Genomic DNA, 16,276 nt, shown 5'->3' with positions numbered 1-16,276 from the left:
CCGGTGCCGCCGCCAGCCCGGGCCGGTCACGGGCTCTGGGCCAGTCACGGGCTCCGAGCCGGTCACGGGCTCTGAGCCGGTCACGGGCTCCGAGCCGGTCACGGGCTCCGGGCCAGTCACGGGCTCCGAGCCGGTCACGGGCTCCGGGCCAGTCACGGGCTCCGAGCCGGTCACGGGCTCCAAGCCGGTCACGGGCTCCGGGCCGGTCACGGGCTCCGAGCTGGTCACGGGCTCCGGGCCAGTCACGGGCTCCGGGCCGGTCACGGGCTCCGGGCCGGTGCGGGCAGGGCCTCTGCTCACGGGCCGCCACCGGCCTGGGCCCGTTAGAGGCTGCCGCCGGCCCTTGCCACGCCGTGCTTCTCGGCGAACCGCCTGCGGGAGAGAGCGCCCTCAGACACCACCGCCCCGGGACCGCCCGAATGTCCCCTGCGAAGCCTGCCCGGGGAAGGGCCGCCAGAGAGAGGTGGCAACCCTAAGGGACCGGGACTGGGACCCGAAGGGCCAGGCAGTGGGAGTGACCCTCACACTGCAGTGCCCCAGGGCCGTGCGCTCCCCGGCTGCACCTTGGCTCCGGTTCCGTTCCAAGCTCGCCTGGAGCCCATGGAAACAGGTGACAGTGGCCAGAGCTGCTCCAGGAGAGCCACAGCCACTGTCCCTACTGGGGACAAGCTCGACGGAGCACGGACCAAGCAAGGCCTGCAAGGGGCTGTAGGGACCACCCACACCGGCCCCACTCACACTGACTCCTGCTCCCCAGCAGGCCCCTGCCTGGCTGTCAGGATGAGGTTTCCCAGTTAGGGTTTCTTGACAGGATGGTTCCCTCAGCACAGCCCCAGCCATTCAGTGCCCAACAAGCGCAGGCACACTTAACTTCCCCTCAAACTCATTCTCAGTTTTCTGTATCATTCTAAAACAACCAGTCACCAGAGCTGGCCACTTGTTCCAGGATTTGCCTCATCAAAATCTGCACAGGTTGCTCCCTGTTCCCTCACACCGGAGTTAACTGCGCTGTCCATGGTGCCAAACAGGAATGTCCTGCCCACACCGAGGGTGCCAGGGCACCAGTGTGACCTCAGAAAAACCCAGTCCCACAGGGGATCCTGTCAGCCAGACACGAGTCACATTGAGGAGCCTAGTGAGGCTGGTTGTGCTCAGCTTTGTTCCCCAGTGCTTCTGGAAAACAGCTCCAACCCCTCAGCCCCCAAAACCAGAGGCCTGGCAGCAGTTATGAGCACAGAGCACTTCCCAGGAATGACACAGGGCCGCACGCTTGGAAAGGTGACAATCACCTGCCCCCCTCCCACAGCCCTGGGCTGTGGACGGGGGTAGGAGGGGTTGGGAACCACCTAGCTGGCACAGCCTGGGGCATCTCGGGTGCTGTTGGGGCCACGGCTTGGGGGCTTGGGCAGGGGGAGTCGTGAGGGCCCTGGCAGGGGAGCCCTGGGGTGCTCTCACCTCCTGGCATAGTCGTACAAGGCTCGTTTCCGCTCCTGCAAGGACAGGTGACGCTCCACGGGGGACTTCGCAAACTGCTTTGTAGCTGTCTGGAAGACAAAGCACAGGAGCCGTCAGGAGACAGACAAAGCAGGAGCCTCCTTGGCTCTGGAAGGCCCTGGTACATCAGGTCAGTGCTCCATGCCCCTGGCTAGTCCTGAACACAAGCCACCAGATGAGGGAGATGCACAAGCCCACAGTACCTTGGCAGAAGGCGCAGCCACGGAGCCCTGGATGCCAGAAGCAGCTGCAGCCTGGGAGGTAGACAGGGTAGGCAGGTCAGTACCAGCCTCCTGACTCTCAGGGAAGAAGGAAACTCTCCCCTCCAGCAAGTTGGCAATCGTGGTGTCCACACAGTTGGTCTGGGCTGCAGGGACAAAGGAATCCCTTAGAGATCTGGATGCTCCATCCTGGCTGCCACTGTGCTCCAGTGCAACAGGGACAAGGTTTCTGCTTTCAGGTCCCACACACCACAGAAGGTCCCCCTGCGTCCCTCCTGACACCCCAGCACTGCTCACCCAGGTCTGTCCTGATGACCTCCAGGGGCACGTGAGGTAGCACCTCCTTGACCTGCTGTGCCATGGCCACAACCTGCACGTCCTCAGGAGCACCTCCAGGCAGGTGGGGGGGCACCCTGGGCTGGGCTACCAGGCGCTGACTCGAGGCTGCAGGAGAAAGAAGTGGGCACAGGAGGGTGACTAAAGGCCTGTCAGCTGCACCAGCCCTGCTTTAGTACAAACTGGTGTGACGTGAAAGCTGGACCCCCTGCCCACACCCCCCATGTCTGTGTCCAGGAGCGTGGGCCCCTCCTTCCCCCCCTGCCAAGTACAGCCCCCAGACCAGAGCACACCGGCAGCCCCTCTCCCAGGGAGCGCCCCAACATTCCTGGTCCTCCTCTTCCTCCCACTCCATGCATGAGTCACTGAGAACAGACTGAGGCCCCCACACAGGCAAGCCCAGGTGGCAGTTCCACAGCCAGGACACCCCCAGGGCTCCACAGCCCCCCTCCCCGGACACCCACCTGGGGCAAAGGGCAGCCGTGACGTGTGCCGCAGCCTCTTCATGTGCTCAGTCCTGTCGGCGGCGGTGATCCGTGTGGATACCACACCCAGCTCCATGGCCAAGAGCTGCGCAATGCAGAGAGGAGTCACACGCACGGGGCACACAACACACACAGGATGCACAACACACGGCCCAGGCAGCCCCCCTGTGCCGGGGAGCGTGTCGGGGTGCAGGCCTGCATGGAGCTACAGCAAGGGCAAGAGGGCTGGGAATCGATTTCTCCACGGCCTCAGGGATGCATTTCAGTGTGGCAGGGAGCACATGAAGGAGCAGGAGTAGCAGTATCATCCTGCCAAAACGGGCTGACAGGGAGATACGAGATCTTTGGTACAGGAGCTGTGAAGTACCCAGCACATACAGGAAGGGTGGAGAAACAATTTCTTTATTTGATTTGTAGCATCAGGAAAGGGGAGTGAAAGGCCTAAAGTACATGGAGAGAGTCCTGATAACTGCAGAAAGGCTAAGTGGGGGGTGGCAAATAGGCCATGGAAAAATCGAGTACCTGTAAGGGGCAATAAATATGGGCTAGAGCTCCCATCACACAAACATATCCAGAAATGCCCTCTGCAACTCTGCCTGCCCTCTGCTCTCCTCTGTGCCCATCCTCAACTGCACCAGCCCTACAGCCCTCTCCCACATCACTCTCCTACCTCCTGAACTCGGAGCGCAAAGTCCTCACTCGGCTCGTCCGCTCGCCTGGGGACAGACGGCATCCACCTGAGTGGGGACAACAGCACATGGATCCAGCCCCGCCAGAAGCAGCCCTTGGAGCCAGCCCCATGGGGAATGGCCCTTGGGGCCAGCACCTGCTGGGAGCAGTTGTGCCGGGCACACCCCCAACTCCACATCCCCTGCCCAACCCACACCTCTCCCCACCAGACCATCAAACCCCAACACCCACTCCCAAACCCAGGGCATGGCTCAGCTCAGGAGACAGAACTGGCTCACTAGAGCTCTGTTAGTTCTCACATGTAACATGTGAAGGATCTCCTACAGTTCCCAGAAGGGCCCCAGTGAGGAGCCACGGCCATTTACATGGGAATAGAAAACAGGTCACCCAGATTCCAGGCAGATACGGCCAGGGAAAGCTACAGCACAAGGCTTTTCTTTGCTGAAATACCTCAATCCCTGCATTTGACTCCCAGCCCCTTCCACTGCCTAGGAACCCTTATGACACCAGAGCTACTCAGCCAGACCGGGCTCTCCTGGGCCCAGGGCAGGGGTCTGGACGACTCCTGCACCACCCCTCTGGACCACCCCTGCAGCTCCTGAGGAATTGCAGGGACAGACGGACAGTGGAGGCTGGTGCTGCCTGAGAGAATCACCCCTGGAGTAAATCACTGCAAAGCAGTTTTAAAAATACACCGGGAAACTTGATCTAAAAGCCTGGAGAGACAAATTCCTCTCCTTTCCCAACACAGCACAGGAGCCAGGAGCAGGTCCAGGAGCTGGACCTGGCCAGACCCAAATGGTGCCAACCACAGCCCTGCTGAGGCACTCAGGGAGGGTGCCATCAGCACAGACCAAAGGATCTCGTACTGCCACAGACACGTCAGGGCCCCGCTCAACCCCAACCCTGCCCCAAACAGAAAAGAGAGACATAGTACCTTACTTGATATACTGTGAAGGGAACGAAGAAGGTCCAGAGCAGCTCCGTGATCCAGGAGGAGTCGGCCACGCTCTGGGGAAGAGAGCACAGTGAGATCCCACACACAGAACAGGAGCTGCCGGGAGCCAGGCAGGCAGCGAGTCATGGATATGTGGGCAGAGGTGGAGAACTGGGAAAGCGGGACCAGCAAACCCAGTGCACACAGGGCAAGCCCCAGGGCAGTTTCATCATTAGTCATCACCAGTTTTCACTGTTCGCAGTCACCTTTTCCTTCCACTAAGACAGCAGCAAGGCTTTCCCTCAGTAACCCTCCATTCCCTGCTAGACTGTGCCTTCAGAAAGCACTAAAAATGCCTGAAGACCTACTAACACTCCCTCAGAACCATGAACAATCCTTCCTCATCGTGGTGGGAACAGCTGCTGGTGATGTTCCAACTCCTGTAAGCTCTCCAAGGGAATAAGTGACAGGACAAAGGAAATAGCTTCGAGCTGTGTCAGGGGAGGTTTAGTTGGATATTGGGAAAATTCCTCCTAGAAAGGGCTGCCCAGGGCAGTGGTGGAGTCCCCAGCCCTGTGAGTATTTAACAGCCATGTGAATGTGGCACTTGGGGACATGGTCAGTGGTGGCCTTGGCAGCGCTGGGGGAATGGTTGGACTCGGAGGTCTCAGAGGTCTTTTCCCATCCCATTGACTCTGTGATTCTCAGATAGGCTCATGCCTGGTTTGTCCCACAGACTATGAAGAGGAGTTGTAACTGGGTAAAGCACACAAAGCTCAGCCACAGGGGAATCAGAAAAACCTCATCTCCTGGGTAAACACATTTCAGAACCCCAAACCTAACTGCCTGTAGTGATGCCCAGAGCCAGGTTTCAGTTACGCTGCCTGTGCCACAGAACAGCATGCTCCTGCACCATTCCAGGCAACCAGAGCTGGAGAAAATTCTTTACTCCAAATTTGGCGGTTTGCTCAGCCCAGTGTCTGATAGATATCACACAAGTCTGTAAGAAAGCTTTCTGTAAAGCGCTGATTGAACCATTTGAAGTACCACATCTCCAGTCCTCAAATTTTCTGATGATTTAAAATCACACCAGAAATCCACCAGAATTTACTCAGCCAATGTGCAGAAAGTACGAAGTCCTGCTCAGCCTCTGGAGATAAAACCTGAGCCAAGAAGTGACTGTAACCAGCAGCTCCACACAGACATGCTGTTCCCTGTGACTGCACGAGGGAAGGGATGCACAGACAAACACACAACTTATGACATCTCAGAACTTCTCAGAAGAGCCAAACCCCAAAAAGCATAAGTGATTCCCTATAAACTGTCCAGAACAGAAGAGCTCTCCCATATCTCTGGAGTGGTCATTCAAAAACATAGTGTCCTCACTGCTGGAAAACCCAGAACAGAACCTGTGCAGTAGCAGCATTCAGTGCCAGGCCCTGCAGAGCCTGCTGTGGGCATTGTCACAACAAAACAACCACTCTCCACTCCTAAGCCTCTTCCCCAGTGTGCAGCAGCCCCCCACAGCCATCCACAGCCATATATCCACAGTCACCCCAATCCATTCCACAGCCTCACTGCTTCCTTTCTCTGGAGCTGACCGAGTCAAGTACCTATAAGTGCTGCTCTCTGGGTTCTCCTCATGCTTGTGGCCTCCCTGAACTCTGTTTCAGTCCCCCTGCCCTGGCAGGAGTGACCAAAGCTTCACCGAGCATTCCCGCAGTTCCCATCCCTGCACACATCCAGCTGACTCCTCACCCCGCCAGGGATTCCTGTGCTTTCTCCTACAGACACAGCAGACCCACAAGGGACAGCTGTGCCTGGCAGCTCTCCATGGTCACTGGATCAGTTATAACCTGGATTCTGCCACTCACTAACCTGAACCTCACAACTGGGGACCTCAGTGCTGCCAAAGCCCCAGCCAGCATGGGGGGAACATGAATCCCTGGCAGAGTCTCACCCTCAAACACCTGCTGCTGCCTTAGTGTGGGCACCACATTCTGCGACCTGCTGGGAAGTGCCTTTGACTCTGCCCATTGTGCCCTGCTGTTCTAGAGAGATACAGAACAAAGAACTAACTCGAGTGTCAGACAAATATAACAGTTCAGGGTCTTTTAACCAAGCAGACCCAAAACTGACATCAAGAAATGAGAAATTCAGCAAAGCCTGGGATCAGTTTCCCTGCAATCCCTTCTGCAGCACTGCTGTTGCCACTGTGAACTTTGCCCCTTGTCTGGGGCTGCTCTTGCACCATGTCCCTGAGGCTGTGCCCAGGGCGAGCCTCCAGAGCCTGCACGACCTCTGGCACATCGGCCCCACCACGAGGGCAGGAGCTGGTCTTTCACAGCAAGGAGCTCACCAAGGGGAGAGGACATAGCACTGGCCATGGAAACCAGTGGCACAGTGACAGCCAGCCAGGCCACCAAATGTGTCACACTGGCCAGTGTAACTAGGGGAGTACTGAGTGGGCCAAGTTCCTGGGAAAGGCACTTGGGAACAGCATCAGTTCCGAGCAGTTGGTCCCAGGACACGAGGCCAGGCCACACCACAGGCTCCAGAGCAGGAGCAGGATGAGTGGTAGCACCTAGAGCCCGGCATAGCACCCACCCCTCACCCATCCCTGCGTCCCCAACTCACCACCGCCACCAACGGCCTCCGGACCTGCAGGGCAACGGGCTGCACAACATCCAGGATGGAGAAGGGCCAGGAGCTGGAAGGGAGGAATTCCGCAGTGAATGACCTTGAAGCCACCCCGCTGCAAGAACGCCGGCTCCCTGGAGCCACCCCCAGCCACCCCACCGTGGGAATTCCCGCACCTGAAGCGGAGCAGCCCGGCCCGGCCGTTGGTGGCCGCCTCCTCCGGGAACAGCAGCAGCGGTGGGTTCCCTCGCTGGGACGAGTATTCCTTCAGGGAATCCACCAGCTCCGCCCTGCTGCCCATCACTCCCAGCTCCATGAATCCCCTGGACCAGCAGATGAACCCTGGGGCACCATTCAGTGCAGGCTGCAGGAAAAACAGGGGTGAGGAGGAAACTGCCCTGCCCAGCCCTCCCAGTCATCTTCCCAAATGACAAAGTTCTTGCTCATCAGCAAAATCCCCTCTGGGGCTGAGGGCCACCTGGGAGCCAGCAGCACTGGTGGCAGAGAACATGTTACTGCTAGGCCTCAGGACCTGCTCCAGCCCTGACTCCACAGGAATCAGATTCCAAACTTTCAGTTCAGACTGTACCCTGCCTGCCAGAGACACAGACTCCCCCATGCCAGTGTTCCTTGTGTTCTCTACAGCAGTCCCTGACACACTTGGCAGGACACACACTGCTTCCAGGAGTCCCTCCTCTCCAGGTCAGGGGCAAATCAATGGCTGTGCAGGACATGAGATCCACCCAGAGCCTGCTGACTCAGGAACTCCACACACAGGGAATTTTAGAGGAAAGCACAGACAGCCCAGAACAGCCCAAGCAACATGGACACAGAGCTCCCTCAGCACCCTCCATGCACCTGGCTGCCCCACCCAAAATAGCATCCAGTGCTGAGGGAAACCCCACAACCAGCCCTGTCCCTGACCCCCTGATCCAAAAGGCCAGAGAAGGAAACAGCTGCTGGGATCTACCTGCTCTTCCACCAAAATCAACACCCACTGTAACTACTCCTGCTCCTCCTCACTCTGTTCCATTTTTTCACACAGTGCCCAAGAGAGATACTGAGCCACAGAAAACACCTCAAGGCTTGTGCAACCCTGGGTTAGTAACTCAGAACTGGAGAACCTTCCAGGATCTGAAAGGGCCTAAAGGGAAGCCAGAGAGGGACTCTGCATCAGGGACTGGAGTGATAGGACAAGGAGTAATGGATATGACTGTAGCAGTGGAAATTTAGGCCGGATATTAGGAAAAAACTCTTCTCTGTGAGGGTGGGGAGGCCCTGGCACAGGTTGCCCAGACAAGCTGTGGCTGCCCCATCCCTAGAAGTGTCCCAGGCCAGGTTGGACACAGCTTGAAGCAACCTGGTCTAGTGGAAGGCGTCTCTGCCTATGGCAGGGGGTGGGACTGAATGGGTTTTAAGGTCTTTTCAGCCCTGAACATCCTACGACTCTGTGACCACACCAACATCAAATCTGGGCAGCACTTGCCGTGCCCTGCCCCCGGGGAGGAGCCCTTACCGTGTTGCAGGAGGTGAGCAGGCTGACGACATTGTGGTCAAAGGGGGTGACGTGGTTGGCGATGAAGACCTTGGCGCCGGCCCCGCGCAGCCGCGGGTCGTTCTGCCGCACCAGCAGCCCCAGCACGGAGCACATCACACGGACAATAAACCTGAGAGGGAGACAAGGGCCTGCCTCAAGTCCTGCCATCAGAGCCGCTGCTGGTGACACATCCAACAGACGGGGGGAACTGGGAATTCTGGTGGCTGAACAAAGAACACTGAGACCAAATGGAAATGGCACATCTGGGGCAGGAATTGTTGGGAGGCTGTGGCTAGGACTGGAACACGGGGCATCAAGTGCTCGCTGAACTCCTGAGCAGCACACCCAGCTGATCCACACGCTCCAGACCAGTTCCTAAGCACTCCAGAGGTGACCACCAGCTCTGGGCTTGGCAGAAGAAGCACCTCCAGGGCTCCTAGGGACAATAAGTCTCGAAAGCACAGCTCCCCACAGCCCCCTGCCTCAACCAAGCCCCCCGGCCCGGGACCCCGAGGGGCCGGGGCCGCCCTCCCGCCCTACACCCCGCCTCGGGCAGCAGCCGGGGCCCCCCGGGGTCACGCACCGGCGCAAGACGCTGTCGGGTAGGGCACAGCTGACCAGGAACACGTGGACACCGATGAAAAGGCGCAGGACGAGCAGGCAGAGCCCCACGGGCGCGTAGAGCAACAGGGCCAGGAGCAGAAACCCATCGGTCGGGAACCTGCCGGGGCAGAGAGCGGCGCAGGCCGCCTGAGCGCGGCCGGAACGAGCCCCAGGGCCCCCCGAGACCCCCGCTCCGCGGAACCTCCCGAGACCCCTCAAGGAGCCTTCGCAGCCCACCAGAGGCATCCCCGATCCCCCCACGGCTCACCCTGACCTTCCCCACGGGGCTCCCGCGAGACACTCTGTCCCCCCGCGGGCCCCGGGGCCGCGCAGCTCCCCTGGGAGCCCCCGGCCCGCGGGCCCCGGGCGGGCGCTCACCGGTGCGAATCGAAGAGCCGCTCGGGGCCCGGGGCCGCGGGCGGCTCCATCCCCGCCGCGCCGCCGCCTCACGGCCGCCCCGCACCCGCCGCCATCTTGCCCGCGGCCGCGCGCCCGGCCCGCGCGGGGCACCCTGGGAGCGCGCCGCCTTCCCAGCCTGCACCGCGCGCCGCCGCTCCCTCGCCCTGACGGCCGCTCCGGCGGGCCCGGCGAGCGGCTCTGACAGTGGGACCGCCCCGCTCTGTCCTGATCCGCCGGCGCTACCGGTTACCTGCGCCTCTCGTTGGCGGTCAGGCCACAGATCCCAACGGGACTAGAACTCCCGGCGTGCTCCGCGGCGGAGAGCAGCTCCCGCCAGGGCCCGCCCCAGGACTACAGCTCCCGGCGTGCCCCGCGGCCGGGTTTCGCCCCGGCGGGGCGGGGCTTCCGCTCGGCAGCGGCAGCATGGCGGCGGCGGCGCGGAGAGTGCGTGTCCCGCGGGTCCCGCTTCCGCCGGTAGCGTTGCGTTGGTGCCGAGCACTCACCGGGGCCGCTGAGCCTCCTCCGCCACCGCCACCACCCCCGCCCCTTCCTCCGCCGGCCCCCGCTGGGGGCCGGGCGCTGGCGGCGGCAGTGGGCGCGGGAGCGGCGGCGCTGGTGCTGCTGTGGGCCCGGGAGCGCCGGCGGCCCGCGCTGAGCGCAGCTGTGCCCGCCCCGCCGCCTGCTCCGCCGCCCGCCTCGCCCCGCGCCGCCTTCAACTTCATCGCCGACGTGGTGGAGAAAACGGCGCCCGCGCTGGTCTACGTGGAGATCGTGGGCAGGTGCCGGCACCGGGCGGTCCGCGGGAGGGATCCCCCGCTTCCCTGCGCAGTGCAGCCTCCGCCGGGCTCTCCTGCAGCCGCCCTGGCCTGTGTCCCTGAACCGGACACGGCGTCCCAGTGGGGTCCCCCAAGTGCCGCGGGAGAAACCGACCCGGTCCCGCTGCCCGTGCACGCAGCTGGCACACGGGGACACGCCGCGGGGACACACGGCTGCCACCCACCGCTGCCACCTCCTTGTCCTCCGGGACCGTCCAGCAGAGCTGCCTTCCAGGCTGCCTTGTCACTTTTCCTCAGGAGCACCGCTTTGCATTTATTTCCCTTCACACTCCATAGTCTCACCATCCAGCACCTCCAGCCTCTTGGAGCATCTCAGGGCAGCAGCTCTGCCCTCCAGCCTGGTCACACCTGTGTCCGGTGTCACACCCTCTGCCTCACAATGGGAAAAGCTGCTGCCCAGACATCCTCACTGTTCCCTGCTGCTTCCCAGCCCTACCCATCTGCGTGGCCCCACCTGCCGTCCCTGGAGTCCCCACCAGACCCCGCAGGGTCCCTGCCACCCATCCTGACCTGTGCCCCCCTCGCAGGCACCCCTTTCTGGGCCGGGACGTGCCCATCTCCAACGGCTCGGGGTTCCTGGTGTCCCCGGACGGGCTCATCGTCACCAACGCACACGTGGTGGCCAACCGGCGGCGCGTGCGGGTGAAGCTGGCGAGCGGCGAGCAGTACGACGCCGTGGTGCAGGACGTGGACCAGGTGGCCGACATCGCCACCATCAAGATCAAGCCCAAGGTGTGTGTCACGGTGTGGGGACGTGGGGACCCTCCCTTCCCCCCTCCTGCTCACCGTCCTGCTCCCCACAGCACCCGCTGCCCACGCTGCCGCTGGGCCGCTCGGCCGAGGTGCGGCAGGGCGAGTTCGTGGTGGCCATGGGCAGCCCCTTCGCGCTGCAGAACACCATCACCTCGGGCATCGTGAGCTCGGCGCAGCGCGGCAGCCGCGAGCTGGGCCTGGCCGCCTCCGACATGGAGTACATCCAGACCGACGCCGCCATCGATGTAAGGGTGTGGGACTGGGCAGGGCTGTGGGTGCTGGGGGGAGGAGGGGGCTCACACGGAGCACGGGGAGCTGAGGGGGCTCTGGCCGGTCACCCGGGCTCTCTGGGATCAGCCTGACCCAGTTCCTGGGATCGGCCTCCTGCCATTGCTGCCGTGCAGGACGGGGTTCTCATGGTCTGCTCGCTCTCTCTCCTCTGCTGCAGTTTGGGAACTCCGGGGGCCCCCTCGTCAACCTGGTGAGTCCTGCTGCTTGTCCCCTTGCTGGCTGGGGTAGAGATGTGCTGTGTGCCCCTCACTCTGTGCCCCTCTACGGGAGCGCTTGTGGGTGCCGGGAGGGAGGGCCTGTGAGTCCTTCAGGCTCCCTGTGAGGAGGAGGATTCAGCCTGGCATGGGAACCCTGTGCAGCATCTGAGGGAGCCAGAGCCGATGGAACTCTGGCAGAGCTGAGCCCTGCCCAGTGAGGCATGGCTGGTGCTGGTTGGGCAGAGTGAGGAGCTGGGTGGGCTCAGCCCCTGGGCCCTGCCCAGCCTTGGCAGGGTCAGGCAGGACACAGGGGCAGCAGCCTGGGAAGGGGTGGGCACGCAGCTGGGACCTCAGGCTGGTGCAGTAGTTCCCCTGCTCTCCACAGTGACCCAGGCTGGGTATCCCAGTGCCCTTTCCCTGCAGGATGGTGAGGTGATTGGGGTGAACACCATGAAGGTGACATCGGGCATCTCCTTTGCCATCCCCTCCGACCGGCTCCGGAAGTTCCTGCAAAGGGAGGAGCAGCGCAAGAGTGAGTGGGAGCCTCCCTGCTCGGGTGCTGGGGGAGCAGGATGAGAAAGGGAAGCTCTGGCACAGCTGGGCTCCAAGCCTTTCTTCCACATGAGAGCAAGGAGAGTGGGAGAAGGAGCCTTTAGGGTCCCATCTGGCATGAAACTCTCCTGTGCCACTGGAAAGCTGTGCTGCTGCTGCTGCCCTGCCCACAGCTGCCTGCCTCTGCTGCAGGTCAGGTGTCCTAAGTAACCTGCATCTGGTGTGCAGTGGTGGAAGTCCAGGTGTAGGATTCAGTGGTAGTGTAGAGGACAAGTCCTTCATTTGACCATGTGGAATGCTGCCTCTTTCTGTGCCTCTGTGTGTGAGAATTATTTAAGGCAGATTTCTCTCTGGTTCTCCTGTGATGCCAGGGAGGGACATTCTCAGTCAAAAAACTAACAAACTGTGGAAGCAAAGTCAGTGCAAAATGCAACACCTGTAACACTGTCGCTGGTACCAAGAGCTGGACTGAGCTGTTGTACGGACTGGGAATGGCTCTGCACACACTACCTGCCCTGAGGGCTGTGGGGCTCAGCCCAGCACTGTTCTGAGTGTGTCTCTGTTTTCCAGCCATGACATTCCGTGTCCTTTCCTTCGACAGGCTCTTGGTTTGGCAATGCAGAGACGAAGCGCCGGTACATCGGGGTGATGATGCTGACCCTCACTCCCAGGTGCCTGTCCTGAGCTCAGGGGCCAAAAGATTGGTCCTGTTGGGGCAGGCATGTAATGGGATCTTCCCAACTAACTGAAGGTGCCTGGTTTTGGTAGGATTGTCTCCACAGCTTAAACTTTCAGTCCTGAATCTCTTTGTGCTCATGTTGTGGTTAGACTCCAGACTGGTCTAACAAGGCTTGTTGGGGGACCTTCTGGCTCTCTACGACTTCCTGACAGGAGGGGTGCAACCAGGTGGGGGTCGGGCTCTGCTCCTGGGGAACAAGCAACAGGATGAGAGGAAAAAGCCTCAGGCTGTGCCAGGGGAGGTTTGGGTTGGATAGTGGGAAAATTCCTTCCTGGAAAGGGCTGTCCAACCCTGGCACAGCTGCCCAGGGCAGGAGGGGAGACCCCATCCCAGGAGGGATTTAACAGCCCTGTGGATGTGGCACTTGGGGACATGGTCAGTGGTGGTCTTGGCAGTTCTGGGGGGGAGCAGTTGGATTTGATCTTAAAGATCTTTTCTAACCCAAACAATTTTGTGAGTCCATGAAGGACCAATGTCAGGAGCGAACAGGACCTGCACTCTCACCTCTGGGAGCAGTTCTCAAGGACAGCAGCTGCTCCTGTTCCTTGGCTCTTGCAGCCACCTTTAGGTGACCTTCAGCTGCTTTGTGGGGCTCAGCACATTGCTGGGGGTGGTGTTGTGCCATGCTGGGCAAACACCTTTCAGGGCCATGCTCTGCCCTCCTAAAGCTCTCGTGACTCCCGTGGGCTGGTTGGGTCTGTGGGCTGCCTGCATGCCTGGGCGCCACGAGCAGCCTCTGGGGCTCCTGCCTGGCCTCAAAGGGAGGAGCAGGTGCTCTGTGTCCCCTGAGGGGGGTGGTGGGGGCACAGCCAGCACTGCCGGCAGCCCCGGTGGGTGCCCAGTAGATGGTGCTGGTACTCGGCAGAACCCAAGGAATGTGGGAACCCAGCCTCCTTCTGCTTCCCTGGGCACGCTGCGGGACAGGGGCTGTGAGGAAGCAGCGTGAAATGCGTCAGACGTGGCTCCTGGGAAGCGGGTCCAGCTTCCGCACAGCCAGTGAACCGGTCCAGGGAAACCACCTGACTGTGAGGCTTCTTTGTCTCCAGGGGGAAGGTCTTCCAAGAAGGGGTTGCTTGCCTTGGAAAAGGGTGACTGGTCTGAACACGCTCATTGCAAAGGCCAGAACCTTTCCCTGGCACAGGAAGGGGAAGCTCTGTGTTGGGCACGGCACAGACCCCGTTGTTCTGTCAGGAAGGGATGCAGCTTGCACTGAGCTGTGGGACAGTGCAGTAGAGCTCTGCACGGACCACTGCCATATGAGGAGCCCTGACTGGCTGAGCAGGGACCTGGTGGGAGCAGAGCTGGGCAGAGACTGTGAGTGTCTGAGGCTGCAGGGATCAGAGCCGCTGCAGTGTTTGAGGGAAGAATGCTGTTCTCCACTCTGGGGAGATCCAACTGGAGTGCTGCATCCACTTCTGGATACGTTCAGGAGGGATGAGAAGATATTGGGGAGAGTCCGAAGTGGAGCTGTGAGAGATGCAGAGTTTAAGCTTGGTTTAGAAAACTTAAAATCTGTGAGAAAGTTGGAGGAACTGGGATTATTTAGTCTCTAGATTCCGGAGGAAAGATGTGGGTAGAGCTCTGGTGACAGGTCTGGCAGGAAGAGGGTCATGGCTTGTGTTGTGTGTCCTGCCCAACCAGGGCAGAGAAGGGAAACTGCAGCAGGGGAGGGCTGGGTCTGACACGGGGAAGAGCGATGTGATGTGGGGACATGCATCACCACAACTCTGATCCAGATGGCAGCTGCTCCAGTAGTTTCCAGCTCTCCCTGGCGCCACTGGGACTCTTGTCCTCTTTGTTTTGACAGAGTGGTGGTGGTGTTTGGGGCTGGCAGCTGTGCTTGTACTCAGCAGTGTGCAGGGACACAGGAGGGGAGGTTCTGTGTCTGGTCTCTGAGCCTGTGCAGCTGGGGTGGGGTGGGAGCCCTGCTCTGCTTCCAGCTCCATCCCTGACACCAATTCCCACTATGCAGCATCCTGGCGGAGCTGAAGCTGCGTGACCCCAGCTTCCCCGACGTGTCCTACGGTGTGCTGATCCACAAGGTGATCATCGGCTCCCCGGCCCATCAGTAAGTGCTGCCCTGTGCCTCGGGTCGTGTGAGGGAGCAGCTGTGCCAGGGGGGATGTGTTTAGCTGCATGTGTTTTGCTCCAGAGCAGGAGGGCTTGGGCCTTGCAGCAGAAACCACCTGGGCACCCTTGCCCAGGCTGGATGTCCCCATTGGCTGGAGGAACACCTGGTGCCACAGCCCAAGGCTCCTGTGCCTGCCCCTCCATCCTTCAGGGTTGATGAAGCTGAGTGGCTGCTTTGCCCACTTTGTGCTCCATCCGTGTTCTCCCCGCAGGGCTGGGCTGAAGGCCGGTGACGTGGTGCTGGAGATCAACGGGGCGGTGTCGCGGCGCGCCGAGGACGTGTACGAGGCGGTGCGGACGCAGCAGAACCTGGCCATGCTGGTGCGCCGCGGCCACGACACGCTGCTGGTGAGCGTCGTGCCTGAGGTGACGGAGTAGTGGGGACTGCCCGGTGCTGACCGGCAGTGCTGGCCTGGGGCTGAGAGCAGGACTGAGCTGTGTCTGTGCCAGCCAGGCAGGGCCCGAGAGCTCATGCAGGGCTGGAAGGAGCCAGGAGAGGGGCCCAGCCCGGTGCTTGGGTGACTTGTGGTGCAGCAGTTTCCCTCTGTACTCAAAATAAAGCACTTTTCTAGGGGCCTCCATGCCACATCACCTTCTCACAACAGCAGCAGTTGCCTGCTGGAGGCCAGGCCGCATGGGACCCTGCCCCTCCTGTCAGTGCTCACACAAGACCTTCCAGGTGGGGAGGAGCTGGCTGTGCCCCCAGGGACCTCCTCAGTGTTAGTGGTGTCCTGCCACCTGCTCAGTACCCACGCAGCTGGGATCTCACTCCTCCATCTGTACCAGCCTGGCAGCTGTCAAGCTTCATGCAGCCCCTCTGTGGTGAGAGCAGCCCTGGAGCAGCTCTGGGACCGGCAGTTCTTCCCTGGAGTGCAGCCGAGCTGCTCCGTGTTGCTGTGGCTGTGCCGTGTTCAACCGGTCACATCGCTTCTGCTGGGAGCTCTGTGAACATTCCGAGGTCTGTGCCCACATCCCCTCCCATGCAGCAGCGTTCCAGGCCATGGTGAAAGGGGTGTTGATGCTGGACTTTGCCGTGGCCAAGGCAGCGTGTCCTGGCCCTGATGTTCGGGAGGGCCAAGGGTGGAAGCTGGGCCAGGGCTCTGCCTGTCCCACCCAGCCCAGTGTCCGCTCCCACACACACCCGGCCCCTGGGGACAGCTGGGCCCGTCCCTGTGCTGTGCAGCTGCCTGGCCGGCCCTTCTGGGAAGGAGCAGCTCCAGCCGTTCCTTGCCTTCCTGGAAGATCCCCCCTCTGCTCCCGTGGCGGCGGGAGGCAGCAGCTCTGTGGCGAGGGCAGCCCGGAACGGCCACGTCCGGCCCGGTGCGATGGCAGGAATGCGGGTGTCGGGCCCGGTGCGATGGCAGGAATGCGGGTGTCGGGCCCGGTGCGATGGCAGGAATGCGGGTGTCGGGCCAGGCCCTGCCCGTGACGGGGCT

At 61.1% G+C, this 16,276-nt stretch overlaps 2 protein-coding genes across 2 annotated transcripts; one reads left to right on the top strand and one right to left on the bottom strand.

The window, feature by feature from the left end:
* Positions 1 to 242: 242 nt before the first annotated feature.
* Positions 243 to 9,414, bottom strand: AUP1 (ancient ubiquitous protein 1). Its single transcript, XM_017839064.1, has 12 exons — positions 9,322 to 9,414; positions 8,924 to 9,061; positions 8,320 to 8,470; positions 6,980 to 7,167; positions 6,801 to 6,873; positions 4,164 to 4,237; positions 3,207 to 3,273; positions 2,516 to 2,621; positions 2,013 to 2,159; positions 1,698 to 1,861; positions 1,456 to 1,544; positions 243 to 372 (listed from the first exon to the last, which is right to left on the bottom strand). Exons 1-12 carry the CDS (start codon positions 9,369 to 9,371, stop codon positions 324 to 326), a joined length of 1,296 nt encoding a protein of 431 aa, XP_017694553.1. The 5' UTR covers positions 9,372 to 9,414; the 3' UTR covers positions 243 to 323.
* Positions 9,415 to 9,762: 348 nt separating this feature from the next.
* Positions 9,763 to 15,416, top strand: HTRA2 (HtrA serine peptidase 2). Its single transcript, XM_017839062.1, is given in 8 exon segments — positions 9,763 to 10,121; positions 10,706 to 10,974; positions 10,977 to 11,176; positions 11,380 to 11,412; positions 11,843 to 11,951; positions 12,573 to 12,642; positions 14,683 to 14,778; positions 15,053 to 15,416. Coding segments are annotated over 8 exon segments (1,299 nt in total). The 5' UTR covers positions 9,763 to 9,765; the 3' UTR covers positions 15,219 to 15,416.
* Positions 15,417 to 16,276: the final 860 nt, after the last annotated feature.

Source organism: Lepidothrix coronata, unplaced genomic scaffold (assembly GCF_001604755.1).
Source record: "Lepidothrix coronata isolate B3197 unplaced genomic scaffold, Lepidothrix_coronata-1.0 Scaffold372, whole genome shotgun sequence".
Lineage (NCBI taxonomy): Eukaryota > Metazoa > Chordata > Aves > Passeriformes > Pipridae > Lepidothrix > Lepidothrix coronata.
Note: the sequence above shows the minus strand (reverse complement) of the source record. Positions and strands in the feature narration are given on the sequence as shown.

What these genes read in the sequence shown, in the direction of transcription:
- AUP1 (XM_017839064.1), bottom strand. Translation starts at nt 9,371, where the DNA reads ATGGAGCCGCCCGCGGCCCCGGGCCCCGAGCGGCTCTTCGATTCGCAC. An exon ending in TTGCGCTCCGAGTTCAGGAG is followed by an intron (nt 2,622 to 3,206) that starts GTAGGAGAGTGA and finishes TGCATTGCGCAG; the next exon opens with CTCTTGGCCATGGAGCTGGG. An exon ending in GGTCATCAGGACAGACCTGG is followed by an intron (nt 1,862 to 2,012) that starts GTGAGCAGTGCT and finishes TTGTCCCTGCAG; the next exon opens with CCCAGACCAACTGTGTGGAC.